This window comes from Mchenga conophoros, linkage group LG10 (assembly GCF_057382185.1).
Source record: "Mchenga conophoros isolate Kocher_MC1m ecotype Shallow Benthic linkage group LG10, M_conophoros_male_GT1.1, whole genome shotgun sequence".
In the NCBI taxonomy this organism is placed as follows: domain Eukaryota; kingdom Metazoa; phylum Chordata; class Actinopteri; order Cichliformes; family Cichlidae; genus Mchenga; species Mchenga conophoros.
The window spans coordinates 10,960,952-10,979,227 of NC_140535.1; the positions used below are offsets into that span (position 1 = coordinate 10,960,952).

The following is an 18,276-nucleotide window of genomic DNA, read 5'->3' on the forward strand; positions in this document are numbered from 1 at the left end:
CCAGAAGCTTATAGGCAGCGTTTCCGGGGATTAAAAAGGGGACAAGGTCAATCCTACTGAGACTTCGCGAGGAAGAAAAGTGTGCTTTTTGATCGGTGGTGTCCAGTGTTAAGAAATCAGTTTCACCTCGGTTCTTTTTTTTTTTTTTTTTTTTTTTTTTCCCTCAGGCATCCAGAGACGGCACCGGAACTCAGTAGTCATTTCACAAAATCTTTATTCATCTTCATCTAAGCATGCATCTTCTAGAAGGGAAGACGTGCAAGGCCGGTGTCCCTCTGCAGACCTTCACTGCTTTGTCTGTGAAACAGTTTTGTAGAAGTGACCCCATCATAAAACCCCCCAGTGTGTGCTGGAAACTCTGTCTGTGTGTGTCTGCACGAGCATGTGAGTGCCTGTGTGTGCGCATACCCGTGTGTCTATGTGAGTGCACGTGAGTGACTGTGCATGTAGGTGTGGGTGCGTCATAACAGTCAAAGCACTGTGTGTCTCTGTGTACGTGACTTCCTGGGGGTCATAAAAGTAATCTCACCCAAGCTACACACAATTCCTCTACACAACATAGAAAACAGAGTTAACATATTACAAACACTGAGACCCCCACTCTGCATCCACTGGGCCATTGGCCTCTTGCTGTCTTACATTTACAGATCATGTGGAGAATCTCCTGCAAACCTACTTCTAAGTGTATAACACTTAAGAGTTTTATTAAAGGTATAAGCATCAGCAACCCCCAACTGTAGCTTCCTGTCTCCTTTTATGGCAGGCAGACCCCCAGTATCCATAAATTCATTTCTCTCTAAACAATTACACACTCTCAGGCCTACAACTAAGCCAAACTAAAACACAGACAAACAAATCCTTCCCTATTCCTCTGATCTAAACAAATTTAACACATATTACACTAATTATTTTCTTGTACTCACACCAGCAAAGCTACAGACCTGGCGTCGATGCGTGAATTAATGCTGATAGAGGAATTTAAGAACTGCGTCTCCGAGCGCATCGCAGTACACCTTAGCAGACAAAGGGTTTCCTCATTACAGCAGGCTGCAACACTGGCTGATGAGTTTGCCCTCATCCATAAAACCAGTGTCATTAAGCATTACCGACGCGATGCCTCAGTGAAGGTTAGCAATGTGCCAGCTGTGCCGTACCCAAAGAGCGAGGTACCTGTGTCCCGTCCCAAGGTGAAAAGAAAGTTTTTCTTCTGTTTCAGGTCTGGCCATTTGATAGCAAATTGTGAGGCCTACAAACAGAAACAGTTGGTCTCGAGAGCTAGGAGTGTGCCAGCTAGCAAAGCTGATACAGGCGTGATTTCAAGAGCCAAAACAAAGCTCTGTTTCTTCTGCCACAAACCTGGCCACCTGGGCCCTGTTTCAGGAAGCCGGTTTAGTGGAAAAACTGAGTAAGTATACCCTGAGTTAACGAAAACTCTGGTTTTTCGGTTTCACAAAGCGAGTTCAGCTGAAGCCTGAGTGAGTCACTATGACGACACACGCCGTGAAGCTAACCTGCTCCCTAGCAGGTTTACTACAACTAACCCTGACTGTCTCCGCCCCTTTGTCGGAAACCTGACAGTAGGAAGTGTCAGACATGGCGTGCCCCGTCCTTGAAGAGCCAGTAGATCGTGAAGCCCAAATTCTCTGCAGAGCTCTCCGCCGGGAGAGAGTGATCAGAGCGCGTTTGGACATTTTATCATTTCCTGATGAGTTTCTGTGCGAACGTTACCGTTTTTCAGCACAATCTATAATTTATTTGAATAACATCCTCAGGCCATATATTACGCATGTGACACATCGCGGACATTCTCTCAGTTCTGTACATATTATTTGTATTGCACTTCGGTTTTTTGCAAACGGGAGCTTTCTGTATAATATTGGTGACGCTGAGCACGTTTCCAAGGCTACCGTCTGTCGGGCAGTCAGGAATGTTACAGTTGCACTGAAACGTCTCCTGTACTCGTGTGTGGTGTTCCCCGGTCATAGACCCACAAGATTTATCAAAGAGGGATGCCACAAAATTGCAGGTATCAGGATGAACAAAACTTAATTCATGATGTGGTGATACTTGAACTACTACTTAAATTTTACATTTATTTTCAGGGTTCCCAGGCGTGATTGGCTGTACAGATGGCACTCACGTTCCAATCATTGCTCCTTCAGTAAATGAAGGAGACTATGTGAACAGGAAGTCTTTCCACAGCATTAATGTACAGGTACATAGTTCCCTGTAGCATTTCAAACTAACAAATTATTTCATCATAGTAATGGATGCTAATTTGTGTTCTCTGCACTGTGAAGATCATATGTGATGCTGCCAACATTATCACAAATGTGGAAGCCAAGTGGCCAGGCTCTGTCCATGACTCACAAATATTCCGTGAATGTACACTGAGCACAAAATTTGGACATGGTGAGTTGAGAATACTTTAAAATATATAAAGACCAATTGCTTCAGGGACATTTGAACTGAAGTGTATCCTTCTGTCTTAGGAGAGTTCACTGGCTACTTGCTTGGTGATAGGGGGTATCCATGTTTACCCTATTTGCTCACCCCTTACCCTGACCCTGAACCGGGCCCACAGCAGCGATATAACCTGGCTCATTGCAGGACAAGAGCCAGAATTGAAATGACTATCGGAATGCTTAAGGCCCGGTTCCAGTGCCTTCCAAGACTCAGGGTCACCCCAGAAAGGGCATGTGACATTATTGTGGCATGTGTGATTCTTCACAACATTGCCACAATTAGAGGAGAACACTGTCCTTCTGAACCAAACATCAGCAGTGATCCAAACCATGAACATCCTGACCCTCCCACGGACATACAAGATGGAAGCGCAGTCAGAGACACCATATGTCACAATCATTTCCTTTGACCCATCACCTCAACATGTTGAAAGAAGAATAAACAGGTTTTTTGTTCAACTGGCTTTATTGGTCACCTGTGTTTCCTGTACACAAAGTATTAAAAGATGTAAACCTCATAAAGTGTCTCTGTTGCTTCCTCCTCTGTAACAGCTGTCAATGTTTCTTCATTGTTTTCCTGTAGTAAAGAAATAGACAACATTGCTGTTCTACTGTAAACTCATATAATCTGTGGAGTATTACTCACAACTGCATGTTGGTCTGGCTCAACAGGAGGCTGCACCAGATGCAGTACACCACCACCATCAACTGATAGAATATGAGGTTTATACAGGTCACTTATAACTTACAAGGGACCAAATGGCAATTAACAAACATACCAATCACCTTACACGTCATTGTCATTATGCTCTCAGAGACAACCAAGACTGAGGGAAGGCAAAATCAGTAGGAAAATAACTTCACTACAAAATAATTCATTATGGTAAAGAGTTTATCAAATGAATGAGTCGCACTGCAAAGGTGACTGTGAAGAAAGGATGTATGCACATCATGTATTATTTTGAATTTACCCCCTATGTAGGCACTTGTGTCTTGCGGGGTTATTGACTCAGAGGATGTCCCCGCAGAGATGCCTTCGGCCACAGGGCGCCCACTGTTTTGGCTGAGGGCCAACTGCTCAGCCTCTGTGAGTGGTGGTGGTGGAGGACCCCCACCTGTTTTTCGGGCCTCCGCTTTTTTTCTGTTGGCTATAACGGGCCACATTTGAGCATACAGAGTAAGCAAATATGTACTTGTAATGTGCTCAGATAATTTCAATAAGTGCTTACAGAAAGAAAATTAATGTAGCCTCTAACTGCAATCGATTTACATCGGACAAACAGACCAAGCACTATGGCTCATAATACAATTACACCTTACCTGTTTGGACTATATTTTTATATTTCATTTTTACTTGCTGCCAGGCACGTTTGGGGCCTGTTGGGTTGCACCTGCGCTCACATCACGTCACAAAATAAAATGTATAAAATAACAAATAAAATATAATAAAATAACGTGTTAAATGGGTGGAAATCCCTAGATCAATGTTTAAATTAACACTCACGCATTGACTCTGTCGGCTATGTTTTGCCATGCATGCTTCCTTTCTTTCGCAGCTGAGGCTGTGTTACTTTTTTCCGCGGAATTTGCATGTTATCGGCATATGCTGCCATCAGAATTTCGGCCTCAAGCGCTGTAAAATACATTGACCGCGCCTTCTTTCCCTCCGTCTCCATGGTGACTCGCTTAATCTGTGCTCCGCTTATCAGGGCTTTATGTATCCTCGTGCGCGTGCTTAACTTGGGGTTAAAGCAACTCCGCGTTGATTGAACTAATTGTTATCAGCCTTTCTGAAACCGAATATTCTGAGTTGGACAGTTCGGGGTTACTCAACCCTGCGTATCGTTTTTCACTCTGAGTTTTCTAAACCGGCTTCCTGAAACAGGGCCCTGGTTGCTAACTGTTTGAAAGCCCACTCAAAGCAAAAAGGCTCTGCTTTGAAAGGAGTCAATCGTGGTTCACAAACGGACAAAGTTGCCAGTCCGAGACGACAGTTGGAGCATAATTGCTCAGTGGTGTCTTTTGGTCACTGTCAGAGGTCGACTAATTCTGAGCTGCCACCTGTTGACCATCTTCCAGATGACCTACAGTGTGACAGATTGTGTGTGACACAACCATTCCAACCTGCACCTCTGGCTAGCCAGCATGCCTGTTGCCATGAGCTAGCGAAGAAGTGTCTTTGTGTTTCAGAAAGGCCTTCTAGCTATTCGCTGGGTTCTCCATATGTGATGGCTCAAAAAAAATCTGGCTGTCACTTGGGACACTATGTTGAGGGACTTGAGCCAACCCGATTCAGTGTTTTCAACCCATCAAAAAGGTCTTGGCAGATTTGGCAGGGTATGCCTAACCATTATTATGGTGCACGGTAGGTGATAGATTTAAGATTTGTGTAGGACATCCTGTGGCAAACCACTGGTTTGTATTTATGGGAGGGGGTGTTACGGCCCTAGCTGGGCCTCCTGAAACTGCCCTTGTGTGGGTGTGGTGTTTTCTCTCCGCCTCTTCCTCTCTTGCTCCACCCCTCTGTCTCTCTCTTGCTCTTCTCTCTCCCCAGGACACAGCTGCTGTTCATTGGCCTCATTTACCACCTGGGCCCAGTTAGCAATCACCTCTCCTAGGTCATATAAGCTGGGGATGAACTGGATATGAGAGAGTGTTTTTTCTCTGGTGTTCCCACATTGTGTGTCGAAGGTGTCGGGAGAGATCCTATAGTGTGGAGTTGTGGAAGCAGTTTGCAGTGTAGCTGCTTCACATGAGTAGTGTGGGCTTGTGGGCCTCGGCAGCAGTAAAGCTAGCTGCTGCTAGTGACAGGGTGAGCTTGTGGGCCCCTGGAAGTGCCTCCTCGTGGTGTGGAGTTTGTTTGGTTGTTGTGTTCTTTGTTGTTGCAACCTTTTTCTTTTTCTAGTGTTATTGGTAAAACAGCGTTGCCGGCTCCTTATGTTAATTTTATCTATAATAAAAACTATTTTATTTACTAAGCACCTCTGTCTGTTCTCCTTTCATTCTGTTCTGGACCCATTTGTTACCAGTCCACACACACCCCTAGACCTTCATCGTGGGGACGTAACAAGTATGAAAACTGTGTGAATCATATGCCATGACATTTGCAAGTCCTCAGAGTTGAAGCTCTTTGGGTCATGTTAATTAGCTTTTTTTTTTCTCTTCTTACCCATCTGTATTCATTTAGCTCAATTATTCAAACTGTGGGGGAAAATCAGAAAAAAAGATTTTTGGTGAAGAAATTGCCCATCTATCAACTTCTTGGCATTTATATTATGAGTACAGTTCTGCGCAAAATTTGAGTTAATCTTTCTTCATGGTGATCAGATTCTTACAGTACTTTTCTGCATTCCTAATTTCATCAATTTTGACAAGATCCCAGCATCGAGCCCAAAACATGACAAAGCCGTCATCATGTTTTACATGTGGCTGTAGAGAGTCACTGTTGGGTCTCCACACGTGAAATTTCAGGTTTGTATCAATCATTCCGTAAGACCTGTTGCCACAGATTTTCAGTCCAGTTCTTCTGTAACTTGGCACACCTGAGACTGCTATCCCCGTTTCACTTCCCTGAGTGATGAAGCATCAACTGAACGGTTAGATGCATCGCTCAGGTCCTGTGTCAGGCCTTTGTTGGATTTCTTTTTCTACTTTTTACTTTCAAATAGTGTCGATGTGCAGGAGATTATTTTTCTAGACCTGCCACTTATTTTGTCCTTCACTTTATGTCTTTAAGGACACACTGCACACCATACCACAATATGCCAAGTTTTTGGCTAAAGCTCTTTAGGGATTACCTTGTGATGCAAAAATATTGTTTTATGCCTTTCAAACTGTGTTATCTTTGGTATTTCTCATAGATTGACTCAGAAAAGGGAAACAAGTGATGTGATTTTTTGACGGGCTACTAGTAAAATGCTTAAAGAGACAATTTAAAATTGGTTCTTTAAATTGGTTCAAGGTTCATCCTTTGAGTTATGCGTCCTAATTCAATCATTCTTGAATGACTGATAGATCAGTGTTGAGTGGCTTAACAAATAAAAAAATACTTTTTAATACTTTATTATTGTAGTGTCTTTCCATTACAGTATAAAACACCTTGTTGTTGCTGTGATTTGGCATTACATAAATAAAATTGACAACAATACAAGAAAGGCTGGCTACTTGGAAGTAAACTGTAAAGAAATAAGGAAGAGCTCGAGACTTTTTCACACTGCTGACACCTACAGACAGATTTTCAGTGACAGAAGAACATAATAGGTTTGATGGGATCGTAAAATTAAAGGTTTATGTAAAGAAAACATCTTAAATGACTGTAGTATGCATGGGGAAATAAATGAAGGACTATAGTGTTGAGACGTATTTCAAAATGACCGTAATTCCTAACAGTCAATGCGCGTTTACACTTTTCCAACACAAACAATGGAGTTAGCTTTAAGACGCTCTGTGCAGCGGTCCTGTAGGTGGCGGTGTGGGCTGATTTTTTCGCTCCGTGCCTCATTGAGAAAAGAAGAAGAGCGGGAGCGCTGTAGCACGTTAGTTAGTGGCTGCTGGTACCATTTGGTTATTCTTCTACAGCATATAAGGAGTTTGTCAGCGTCCTCGTCTCAAACATGAACGGGCTAGATGAACCAATGGCGCCACAAACGTTCCTTTACGGTGAGAGCACAACTTTGTTTTATGTGTGACTTGAGGTTGTTTTATATTCTGTGTTCTCGTGTTTTTTGGCGTTAGCAACAGAAAAAATGACACGTAGCATGCTTAGCTACACGTGCCTTGTTCCAGACGAAGACAGTGGACCTGTTTGCATTTAAAACATTTAAAATGTCTTGTGGTGTTGGTTGTTATGAGTCGTGGCAGGAGGTTGAATGAGTCTTGCTGAGCTGCTGTGCTTCAGACCACTCTGCCACACACGTGCTTGGTTATCAACATGGCGGCCCCAGTGATTTATTAACGGAGTTGATATCTGATCAGTTTCTCTAAACAAAGAGTTAGCGCTGCTGTTCTACTGAAGCACCTGCTGCTTCTTTTTTTTTTTTTTTTTTTTTTAGATGAACTGTCCATTTGAAGCTCTTAGAGCTGACAGTTTTCTGCTGGCCGGGGAAATTGGTCTCAACGTGGCTTCAAACACACGCGGACCGCGTTGACCTCCCCACCGCTCCTCCTGCGACTGCATTTTAAGCCACCCCAGATCTTAAAGAGTGTTTCTATTCTTCATCTGTCGTTCTGCTCCCCTTACTAACTAAAATTTAACCTCTTCTTTTAGGGTGGATACTTCAGACATCGTTTAAACAGCAGATACGGTCACAGTGTACTGTTTTAATGTTGCAAATTCTGAGGTGGTTCTAAAAGAGCAAGAGCTAAATATCTTTTTCACACACAGAAACTAAGCCAAATCGTTCTAATTTGATAATAGACTGTCTCCAGTTTGGTGATGCTTATCCAAAGCTCTGCAATTGGCTTTTAACCAAGGTTAATTGACATGTCATACCTGTAGAGGATGCATATTGGAATATTAACATGGCACGTGTCTTTTGCTAGGTGTTTCAGAACTTTAGCATAAGTTTTGATGACGTGATTTTCACTTCTTCCCCTTCTTCATTTGAGGGGAATTCCTGCTGTTGCCATGTGGCAATGTTCACCCCTTGTTCTGTAGGGCTCCCTCTTGTGTGCACCTTATATGTAGCGCTTTACACCTAAGTGATTGGTTCTACTCATTTTCTACTTTTGTATTCTTTTAAAATTAATTTTATTTTAATCTCTTCATCAGGGTGTGTGCTGGAAGCTGGAAAGGAAGTGGTCTTCAATCCTGACGACGATGACTTGGAGCATCAGTTGGATCTGAGGATGGTGAGTGTCTTTCATGCAGTTTGTTCATCCCTGTATACTTGAAGCTGTTACGACACAGTGTACGAAATGTCATTGTCACACACTGAGCACATTGCTTGTGGTTGTGTGAGAAGGATGCAGCCAAGTGGTACAGTGAATACCAAATCGTTGGTTAACATTTTCAGTTTGAAATTTTCCACCACCAAAACATCAAATGTTCTGTTGTGTCTTTAGGTGTGTGTGGACCCCAGCACAAAAGATGAACTTCATATGGTGGAGGTAGAAGGGCAGGACGCAGAGGGTCAGAAGGTCAAGGCAGTTCTGGTTTCACTTAAGCCCTCTACCTTGCCAAGTGTAAGTAAACGTTCTGCTTGAAAACACACCTTGGCGACCAAATAATTTTATGCTTTATTCTTCCTTAGCCTCACTGAGGGGCTTCTGTGCTGCCTCAGGAAAAACCGCTGTATAGTTTTGCAGCAGCTGGCTTATTTGTGTGTTTTGCTGCAGGCATGTCTTGGCGGCTACACAATCACGCCCCCAGCAGTTTTTCGCCTGAAGGCAGGTTCTGGTCCGATCCATATCAGTGGACAGCACCTTGTCAGTGAGTATTCATAATTCGGAGAATGTGGCGAAAACCCTCACACAATCAAGACTCCTCATAGCACAGCAGACGGAGTAGTTTGTTTTTTTTTATTATTATAAATTCCTTGTAAATTGCCCCCGCAGTGATGGATGCAGATCAGTCTTTTGATGAAGACGATGAGGATGACGATGAAGAGGAGGAGGATGTCATAACATCAAAGAAAAGGCCTGCCACTTCCCCTGCTGCAAAGTCTCAGGTTTGTTTGTTTTTGGTTTTAGTATAAAGTGTAAACTTGTCACTGTAAAACACATGACTGACTTTTAATCTCATACACAGAAAAAGATGAAAATAGAGGTGGAGGAGGAAGATGATGATGAGGAAGATGACGATGAGGACGATGAAGATGAGGAGGATGAGTGAGTGTCTGACCACACAAATGCTGTGAAGTCTTTAAGTTGCAGTCCTCATGCGAACAGATGGTAGCTTTACATCTTTCCTCCTCCTGCCTCTTGGAGAGCCGATGACTGTAGGCGATCAGTTGTTAAAGATGGCCAGCTCTGGGCAAAGCGTTATTTCATATTTGCGTCACTGCATTGCTGGTAAAAGAACATACCTCTGCTCATCTTGCTGCCAGCATGTGTAGCAGGCTTTTGTTGAAAATGACCCCCCCTTTTTTTTTTTTTTTTTTTTTTTTTTTTTTTTTTTTTCCCAACCAACTCAAATTGTGAAAATAAAATTTATAGCAAAGGTCAGATGGCTTTTGAACACTTGTTCTGTCATGTTTTATAAGAGCTCATTTGTTACTTGCTAATAGCGTGGAAATAATGCTTAATGGAGGTTGCTTCCTAACATGATAAAAGCAAAACTTGTAGGAAACCATCTAAAAACTGGTTATATTTGTAGCCATGACAGTGTGCATAGTAGTTACTGTTATTTTGAAACTAGGGAAAAAGTTTTCTGGTCCATGTCAGACTTTTCAAAACCAAACAATGTTCATGCTACAGAGAGAGCCCTTCGTAAGGCTGTGTGATATGACCAAAATCTCATATCCCGATATAAGACATTTATCGTCCTGACAACAATATCACAAAAATTCTACGCTTTCTGTAAATTCTGTGATTCTCGGGCAACTTGACTTGCAAGAAATGTTTTCAGCTGGGTGTCATATACCTGGAGTTGAGTGTTAGATAAGTTGAAATGGCCACAATTTTCTTGAGTATTTATTACACATTGTGCTACAGGGAAAAGCCTGTTCTAAGGTTTGTTTGGGTTTTTTGTTTTTTTTTGTTTTTTAGCAACTGACAGCTTTTTAGCTTCTCGGCCGTAAACACTGCATACTATTTCACGGGATTCTGTTTATTTTGAAAAATCTCAACAGGATATTCACCTTCATTGTGAAAGGTTTATGTGGGGGGGGGGGGAAACAAGCGGATGTTGGAGCAATCGTGGTTGCTAACAACAACGCATAAAAGCAGTCGCTTGTCCGTCCATAGTGTGGTTATTTTAATGTAAGAGAATATATAGAAGTTTTCATATCATCATCCGATATCGTTATATCGAACAGCCCACTCCCTCACTCCTCCCTCCAGTAAATGGCTACAGTGCCTTATGACTTGTGTTCATCTTTAAGTTGCATTTCTCTACTGGGATGGTGAGGACAACAGTTTGGAGCACTGTTGCTTTTAATTAAGCTTTGACCTTGCTGCAGGCAAGAGGTCAATTTGAGGAAAAAAAAAAAGTTGAACTGCTATTGCTTTAATCTTTCTCATTTCTTCAGGGATGATGATGAGGCTGATGACGACGAGGAGAGCATGGAAGAAGAATCTCCCGTTAAGGCAAGCAGATATCCTTATCGCGGAGTTTTAAATTGAAGCTTAATTTACACATGCTCACTCTGCAACTGACAGCTGCCCATTTGTTACAGGCCAAGGCAGCTCCAGCCAAATCTATACCATCCAAACAGACGCCATCCAAACCCAAAGCACCTGCACAGAATGGCAAGAGTTCAAAACCGAACACTCCAGCCAAAAACCAGGTAACAATCGTTTACATGAGCAAGAATGGCGAGCAAAGGCAAATATATTAAAAAAATTAAATTCAACACTTCTAATGTCTAGACTTTAATTTATTTGTATTTATTTTTTTGCCCAATGTAGGAAAAGACACCTAAAGGAAAAGGTGACAAGTCTCCCAAAACCCCACCAACTCCTAAAGGACCTTTGAGTGTGCCAGAGATCAAAGCCAAGATGATGGAGGCAGTGAAAAAGGTTTGTTCTTGGATGTCCTTTGAATCTGTTTGGCATGATTAAAATTGCAAATTGATTACATTTGTTTATATTTTTCCTAATAGGGAGTAACGTTACCTAAAGCCCAGCCCAAGTTTGAGAACTTTGTGAAACATGGTCACAAGGTCACAGAGCCCAAGGTATACAACAAATTTCTATTGCCTGCTATTATAACATTTTTACTTTCTTAGATTATTGTGAAAATGTAGCTACTGGCCGTAATTTGATTTAAATGGAGGCGGTGTACTGGCATTTATTTGTCATGCCACTAGGGGGCATCAAAGTCCAAATATTCCAATCATAAGTAAGGAGGAAGTTGTGTTGCAGTAAATGAGAGACCATGTTGCATGAACCTGCTCTGTTTTTGACAACAATTTAAGTCAGCTGTTTATATATGGGTTTTTTTTCTCCTCAGGTCATTGCAGAGCTGTGGAAGTGGAGGCAGGCATTGAAGGAATAACAGACGTTGCAGTTTTATCTATTTTTATAACTTGTTTATGCCCTTAGCACCTCTTAAACCCTCTGAAGCCAAACTGAGTGCCTCACACTTGTCCTTAAATCGCTCTTTACGTATAGGCCACTTCAATTTGCCCTCCTGGATGAAGAGATTGGAGAGGTAGTGAGGGGCGGTAGCTGTGCAGTACTGGTGCATAGTCTACCTCCATCACCCTTTTGTAAGAGCACAGGGCTTAGGTTTTTTTGTTTTTGGGGTTGTTGGTGGGGGTTTGTGTTTTTTTTTTTTTTTGTTTTGTTTTTTTTTTTTTTTTTTTTTTTTTTTTTTTTAATAAATCCTTGCATTGTTTTAAACTTATAATTTCTGGCACCAGATAGTGGAGAATGTTATGTTGTTTCTTCATCTTGTTTTTTTTTTTTTTTTTTTTTTCTTCTTTTTTTTTTCTCTCCCCACTTTAGTAAGTTTGATATACTCTTATTAAGAAACAGTTAAAACACACCTATTACACAATTTAAAAACAAATACACGCTTCACCAGGGATCTAATACTGAAAATACTCTGAAGTTTGTTTGGTTTAGTATAATTAAGAACAGGAACACGTGTCACTCTTTCTAGAACATTGTCGTTTCTTTATTATAATTTTAGATTTGTTGCATCATAATCCTGTGACAGCGATTTCTCTCCCTTCAAAATGTGTTGGAGATGTATTTTTACCGTCCAAGGGGAAAACGATTCAGCCAATCTGTTTGGGCAACGAACCTAGAAGTGGAGTAATAACACATTTCAGCTCTGTGAAACCGTTTGCTCTGTGTTGCCATGCCTACTGACAGCCCAGCGGCCAAAGGTTACATGCTCAGTAACTGTATGTGTGAGTTAATTTGCAAATGAATTGTTTAATGTTTCATAGAAATTTCTACTGGTATCAAGTTTGAAGATGCAGTTTGACCAACTGTGGTTATTCTGTTCTCAGTGCATGAGGCCTGTTAAAACACAAGACCATTCCATGCTGTCAAGTTTTTACGGCTTTTCAACAGACTGTCCCTCAATTGATAAAATAAAATAATAAATGTGTATCTTTGTTATTGTTGTTTGTTTAAAATTAGGTTTGTGAGTTATTACAACATTCCTCTTGGTGTTTCATTGACAGAAGCGATGAGACTGGCAAACAACAAAATCAAGTGTTTCCATGTGACCTTTGAACACATAACTTTTTATAGGCGTTTTGTCATCTGACAAAGGAACCATTTTACAGAAATGCAGATGGGCTATAAAGTTCTCTTTGTAATGCTGTTAAATGCCAAGGCCACTTTAGTGTACACTGGCCACGTTTCTAAGCAAGATCCTTTTGATTTTGTTTGATCAAACCACTATAAAGAACCCCTCCGGTGTCAGCACATTTTACTCAAATATTCAGATGTGCTGCAGCAACCTGCAAATGGCTTACCATGTGAATGATTGTGCCGCTTGAAAGGGAACCTTCACCCCCACATTAAGTGTACATATTTTACTGGTTATTTAGATTCTTCGTATAAGCTGCCTGTTATGGGAGATGTTAAGCATCTGCCTTCCCTTGATAATAATGGAAATAATTGGTACAGGATGTGGTGTTTTGTTTTGTTTTTTTTAAGGAAAAACTGCAGTTTCATGCAGTAAGTACCTCTTTGCTGAACCACACCTGCCAACTCACACTGCAGAGGGAAGTGTGACAATGGGCTTGTGGTCATGCTTTAAACACTGATGGCTTCCCTCTCTTCTGGTGTGTGGATGTAGTTTAGTAGAAGTACAGTTAATGTTGTTTTATAACAAGGTTTATAGATTTCTTTTTTTTTACATTTTGAGTCCCACAAGGTTGATCCTGATGTATTAAAGAAAGGGTACACATGCCTATGCCCAAACAATGCAGGTGGATAAATAGCTCTGTGAGGTGAACTGTTCCTATAACACGAGAAGCCTCGTGCAAGAGACCCTGTTTATTTAATAAGTATTCTGTATCAATGTGGCTTTCTATTACGTGTATAGTAAAAGTCCCTTCAATTCAGCGAGGTACGTTTCTGATTAGCAGTGCTATCTGGCTGATTAGAGTAGGGGATGTATGGTGTTCAGAATTTAGACATGTTTTTCAACTTTAAAAACAAAATGGATTCCACATGAACGCCACTGTTATATATGACAATAAACCAAAAGCAATTGAATTGAATCTTACAGGACAAGACAATAGATGTTTCTTTTTTTGAGGGTGAGGGACACTGGCAGAGAGGCGTTAAAGGTTTGACCCTTTTAAGAAAAACCAGTATAAGTAGGTTATGAGCAAGACACTACAGCCTCATAAACGGCGAGGAGGATATAGATATAGCTATATATAGAGAGATATATAGAGAGAGATACACACCACTAGGTGGCATTAAAGGCAAAGCAAAGCAGCCAGCTAAATGATGTGTGAAGGAAGGAAGATGGCTTTCCTTTAGAAGGAGAACTGTGTGGCCTTCATGATTTCAGCCTCCTCAATAAGAAATTTATCTGCAATTGGAGTCTGATATGTCTGCACTGCAATACTCCATATTTTCATTGTCTTCATTTTGAGATGGCGCAAATCTAAAAGCCAGAAATTCTTTCCATTTTTAAATGCACAACACAAATTTACAAATAAAAAAACCAAACAAAAAAAATCTTTTTTAAAAACTGAAAATTTATTGTATGCAACAGATATTGTGACAAAACAAAACAACAGTAATCAAGACAGAAAGTCAAAGACAAGGTCACAACATTTCTCAGCAAAACACTAGAAATTTAGAAAAATCCATATTTGTAGTTCCAAATTCACTCCGGCAAATGATTAAAAAAAACAAAACAAACTATAATGGTTTGTGGTTGTATGATTTGTGTGTTTACACAGGGGAAACAAAATATTGGTAGCACAGAGCTTCTCATCTTGGATGGCAGGTTAAATATTATGCATTCAGTCCTCACACGTTTTTTTGTTTTTGGGGGGGGGGGGGGGGGGATTTGTTGCCCAATTGTTGACATAGCTGGCAACTTGACCCACTATGCTCCCTCATGTGTTATGGCACTCTGATGGCAGCAGCAGCAAGATAACACAGCCACATGCCAGAATTTAGTTGTTTTTTTTTTTGGGGGGGGGGAGAGATTTGCTTACAACTGGCGCGCCCCAAAGCTCTTCAGACACCAAAGTGCATTGCAGAGGTTCACTGAACCAAACCTGTAACTGATCTAAAGGGTCTACTGCCAGTGTCACAGTACAGCATTTTGGCAGAATGAGGCAGGACTGACATAGTACGTGGGTGGTGGTGTGGTGTACATTAGATAAGCACGCGAGCAGTAGGTACAGATCCAGACAAAACAAAGCCAATAATCTTGGTCTCAGGTAAACAGCCATCATTTAAAATATTTTACTGAATTTAATAAAATAGAGTAACATCACAGGTTAGTACTGGTGAAACTAAAATACAAAATAAAAAGTGAGGTCTCCACCTCCTGCGATACATCTTTGCAATGCTTCAATCTCTTAGTTGGACGAGTGTAAATGTTAAAGTGTTCCTTCAGCCTCAAACCAGGAACGTTCCTGTTCATACATAATCCTTGTTGCTACCACTGGATCTGGGGTTGGAGATGGGATACTTTGGTCCACTTTGACGCCCTTTGCTTTTTGAACAGCTTGCTGCCAGAATGCCGCCTCCCACAACGGTCAGGAACGCACCAGCCCAGGCAATGAAGATGGCAGCACCGAACTCATACCTAGAAAAAAAGTTAGTCAGTCAAACAGATGAACTATGCCAAGATGACTCGATATTCAGAGTACACAAAGGTCAGTTTGAGATCGTAATGTACATACTTAGTGTTGACAGGGGTGAAAGGGTTGTAGAAGGCCCGGATGATGTCATTCGCATACCAAGAGCAGGCAACAATGGCACACAAAGCTGTGGCAGAATACACAACAACATTATTCACTCTGTTAACCTTTTAAAAATAAATAAATAAAAATTAAAGACAACCAAGTCAGATTGCTCTTTACCTCCAATCAAGATAATAATTCCACCACCCATTGCAGTGCGGGACTTGCGCACTTTGTCATCTCCGCCACAGTTGGTACACTTCATCCCCATGCAAGCTACACCCAGACCAGCCAGCGTTACAATAATGCTCACAATCATGAGGGCGCGGGTTGCCTGAAGAGCACCTGGTTTAAAAAAAAAAAAAAAAAAAAACCACAAGGGCCAGGGTTAAACCATCAGTTAATGTGACAAACATGAAGCACTCTGTAATATGTTACATGGATTACAAGGGTGTGGTGACAGGCTGTAGGATTTACTACCGTGAATCTAAAAGGAGGTAAAAAGAAAACAGTAAGCAAAACAGCAGCATTTTCCTGCAGCAATTTATTGGTAACTATACTAAGCTGTCACTTATATTTGCAGACTTATGTGTTTAGATTTTCTATGTGGAAGAAGGTGGTGGAAATACAGACACAAACACACAACAGAGAGACCTGTCTCTTGTGTCTCACTGCCACTCCCTATAACAACGACACACAGAAACTGGCTCTACCCGGAAGTCTAACAAAGCTCGAGGGGGAGGGGTTGGGGGGTTGGGAGCCTGGCAGTACATGCATGAGAGTCTGAAACAGGTCTAACCAGGTTTCAGGTTTCATTTCAGGAAGACGCTCCCAACCTTAGGCACTAACAGATCACATTTTAAAGCAGGTGCACACTTTGTTTATTAAAAAAAAAACAAAAAAAAAAAAACCCCACACCATCTGACAGAATCTGGGTTTCACTAAAAATCTGACAACGAGCTCAGAAACGACTTGTTCGCACTTCTGAATTCGTGTTTTTCCTTCCCCAGTTTTGGTATCCATTGTTGGTAAAGAAATTTCAAGCATCCATTTCTGAACAACAGGCCATTATTTACTCACTTGCTCCATATCTAACCACCAGGTTTAATCACACAGTACTTATCAGAGTTGGATTGGGTTCATGTTTGAAGAGGTGATACGGCACTGCCGCAGATATTGTAATCAAATGTTTTGACAAATAACCCAAAAAAAAAAAAAAAAGCCCTGATACAGATGGGTTTGTGTTTGTTCATTGAAACAAATGGTCTATGAACCATCAAGTGAATTAGCTATTCACAACTACAAGTTATGTGATCTGTCCCACAGTGACTTTCAGGCAGTTTGACCCCAGGGCACAGCTTCGATCAGCTAAATTTGAAGCACGGGAAATAAAGCTGCCCTGCTACTATTAACCTACTTTTGCCACTGATTTATAATAAGAGATAAGAGCCATAAAGATGGTTGGAATACGACAGGAAGAACTCTTTGGTCAACAAGAATGACCTAGACTTTACAGCTCCATCACCCAACTACACTTTTTTTGCTTTTCCCCTGGAATATAGTCGAAAAGGAGCTGCCATTCGGTGTTTGTTAGAAACATTTGTGGCTCTGCTCTATAGAGAAAGGTTTTGCATATGGCCTTCAGACATAGATGAGTAAATGGTGTCAAATAAACTCCCACACGGAAAGGTAAGCTCCACATGTGGGTGGGTGGGGGTTCTCTATCATACAATGGTTTATAGGTAATCATTGCCAAGGTGTGCACAGACATTCCCTTGTGTAAAATAGAAGATAAGTTTAAACATTTGGCCCGTTAAAAGCCTTTATGAACCTGAGCTGCTCTGCGCAGGTGTAGCCTTCCTCGGTGGTTTAAACAGGAAACTTAAAGAACGAGTGATTAAACCGGTTAGACCAGTTCTAGGAAACCAAGAACCAAGCTACAGACTGCGCCAAAAAGTTAACAGAAAGATTTAAAGTAGGCACAATCTGCAAGTCACTTCCTACCAGACATTAAAATTTCCTCTTCTATCTTAGGAACAATGACAGTACAACAAGTTGCCGCAGTATTCACAGTAAGCCGGAGCCTGCCGTTAAACTTTTAAACTATTTGGCCCATTACAGAGAGAAATTATGTGGACGCTCGTACTTATTTAAAAGCCATCAACCGTGTTACTTACTGTTGAGCTGCAGGATGGAGTCGTACACTTTACACTGCATTTGACCTGTGCTCTGGAACGCACAGGACATCCACAGTCCTTCGTACATGGAGATCGCAGTGATGATGTTGTCCCCGACGTAGGCAGACATCTTCCACTGGGGCATAATTGTACCAACTACGAGTCCAATCACGCCCAGAAGAGCCAGGGCGAATCCCAGAATCTGAAGACCCGAGTTAGCCATTTCTACTTCTTCTCCGACTTGACTTTGAAACAACAAAGGACGCGGTTCACCTGTTCAGGTACTCCTCAAGACACAGACTTCTCTCTTCTTTAAAAAAACAAGTCTGCTTCCTTGCGAGAAAAAAAACTGGCTCGTCTTTTGCTATCTAGGCACGTTTTCCTTAGCTTTAAAAAATAAAGTTAGCAAACAACAGCTATATGATTTCTCGACGATTCCTCACGCACCTGCTTGGCTGCCGCACCTTGAATGGAGAGGGAATAACGGGAGCGAGCTTTTTTAGGCGGTTTCACAGGTGGGCGGGGACGCGCACGTAGTTTCGTCTGCCGTAGCAGCAGACACCTGAAGTTTCATGATGTAAGTGTTTCCTGAACCAGACCACTGCGATGCCACGCATATGCCCATAAATAGTT

General features: G+C 41.5%; 2 protein-coding genes across 2 annotated transcripts; one reads left to right on the forward strand and one right to left on the reverse strand.

The window, feature by feature from the left end:
• The first annotated feature begins 6,970 nt into the window (after positions 1–6,970).
• Positions 6,971–12,687, forward strand: npm1a (nucleophosmin 1a). Its single transcript, XM_085288527.1, has 11 exons — positions 6,971–7,124; positions 8,236–8,315; positions 8,529–8,648; positions 8,802–8,895; positions 9,021–9,133; positions 9,214–9,293; positions 10,655–10,712; positions 10,802–10,912; positions 11,034–11,144; positions 11,228–11,302; positions 11,578–12,687. Exons 1-11 carry the CDS (start codon positions 7,079–7,081, stop codon positions 11,620–11,622), a joined length of 933 nt encoding a protein of 310 aa, XP_085144653.1. The 5' UTR covers positions 6,971–7,078; the 3' UTR covers positions 11,623–12,687.
• A 1,595-nt stretch (positions 12,688–14,282) lies between these two features.
• On the reverse strand, positions 14,283–18,052 carry LOC146565397 (claudin-7-A-like). The gene is made up of 4 exons (XM_085288528.1): positions 17,644–18,052; positions 15,647–15,811; positions 15,467–15,551; positions 14,283–15,369 (listed from the first exon to the last, which is right to left on the reverse strand). The coding sequence occupies exons 1-4, from the start codon at positions 17,864–17,866 to the stop codon at positions 15,201–15,203; spliced, it is 642 nt and encodes a 213-aa protein (XP_085144654.1). The 5' UTR covers positions 17,867–18,052; the 3' UTR covers positions 14,283–15,200.
• Between the last annotated feature and the right edge of the window lie 224 nt (positions 18,053–18,276).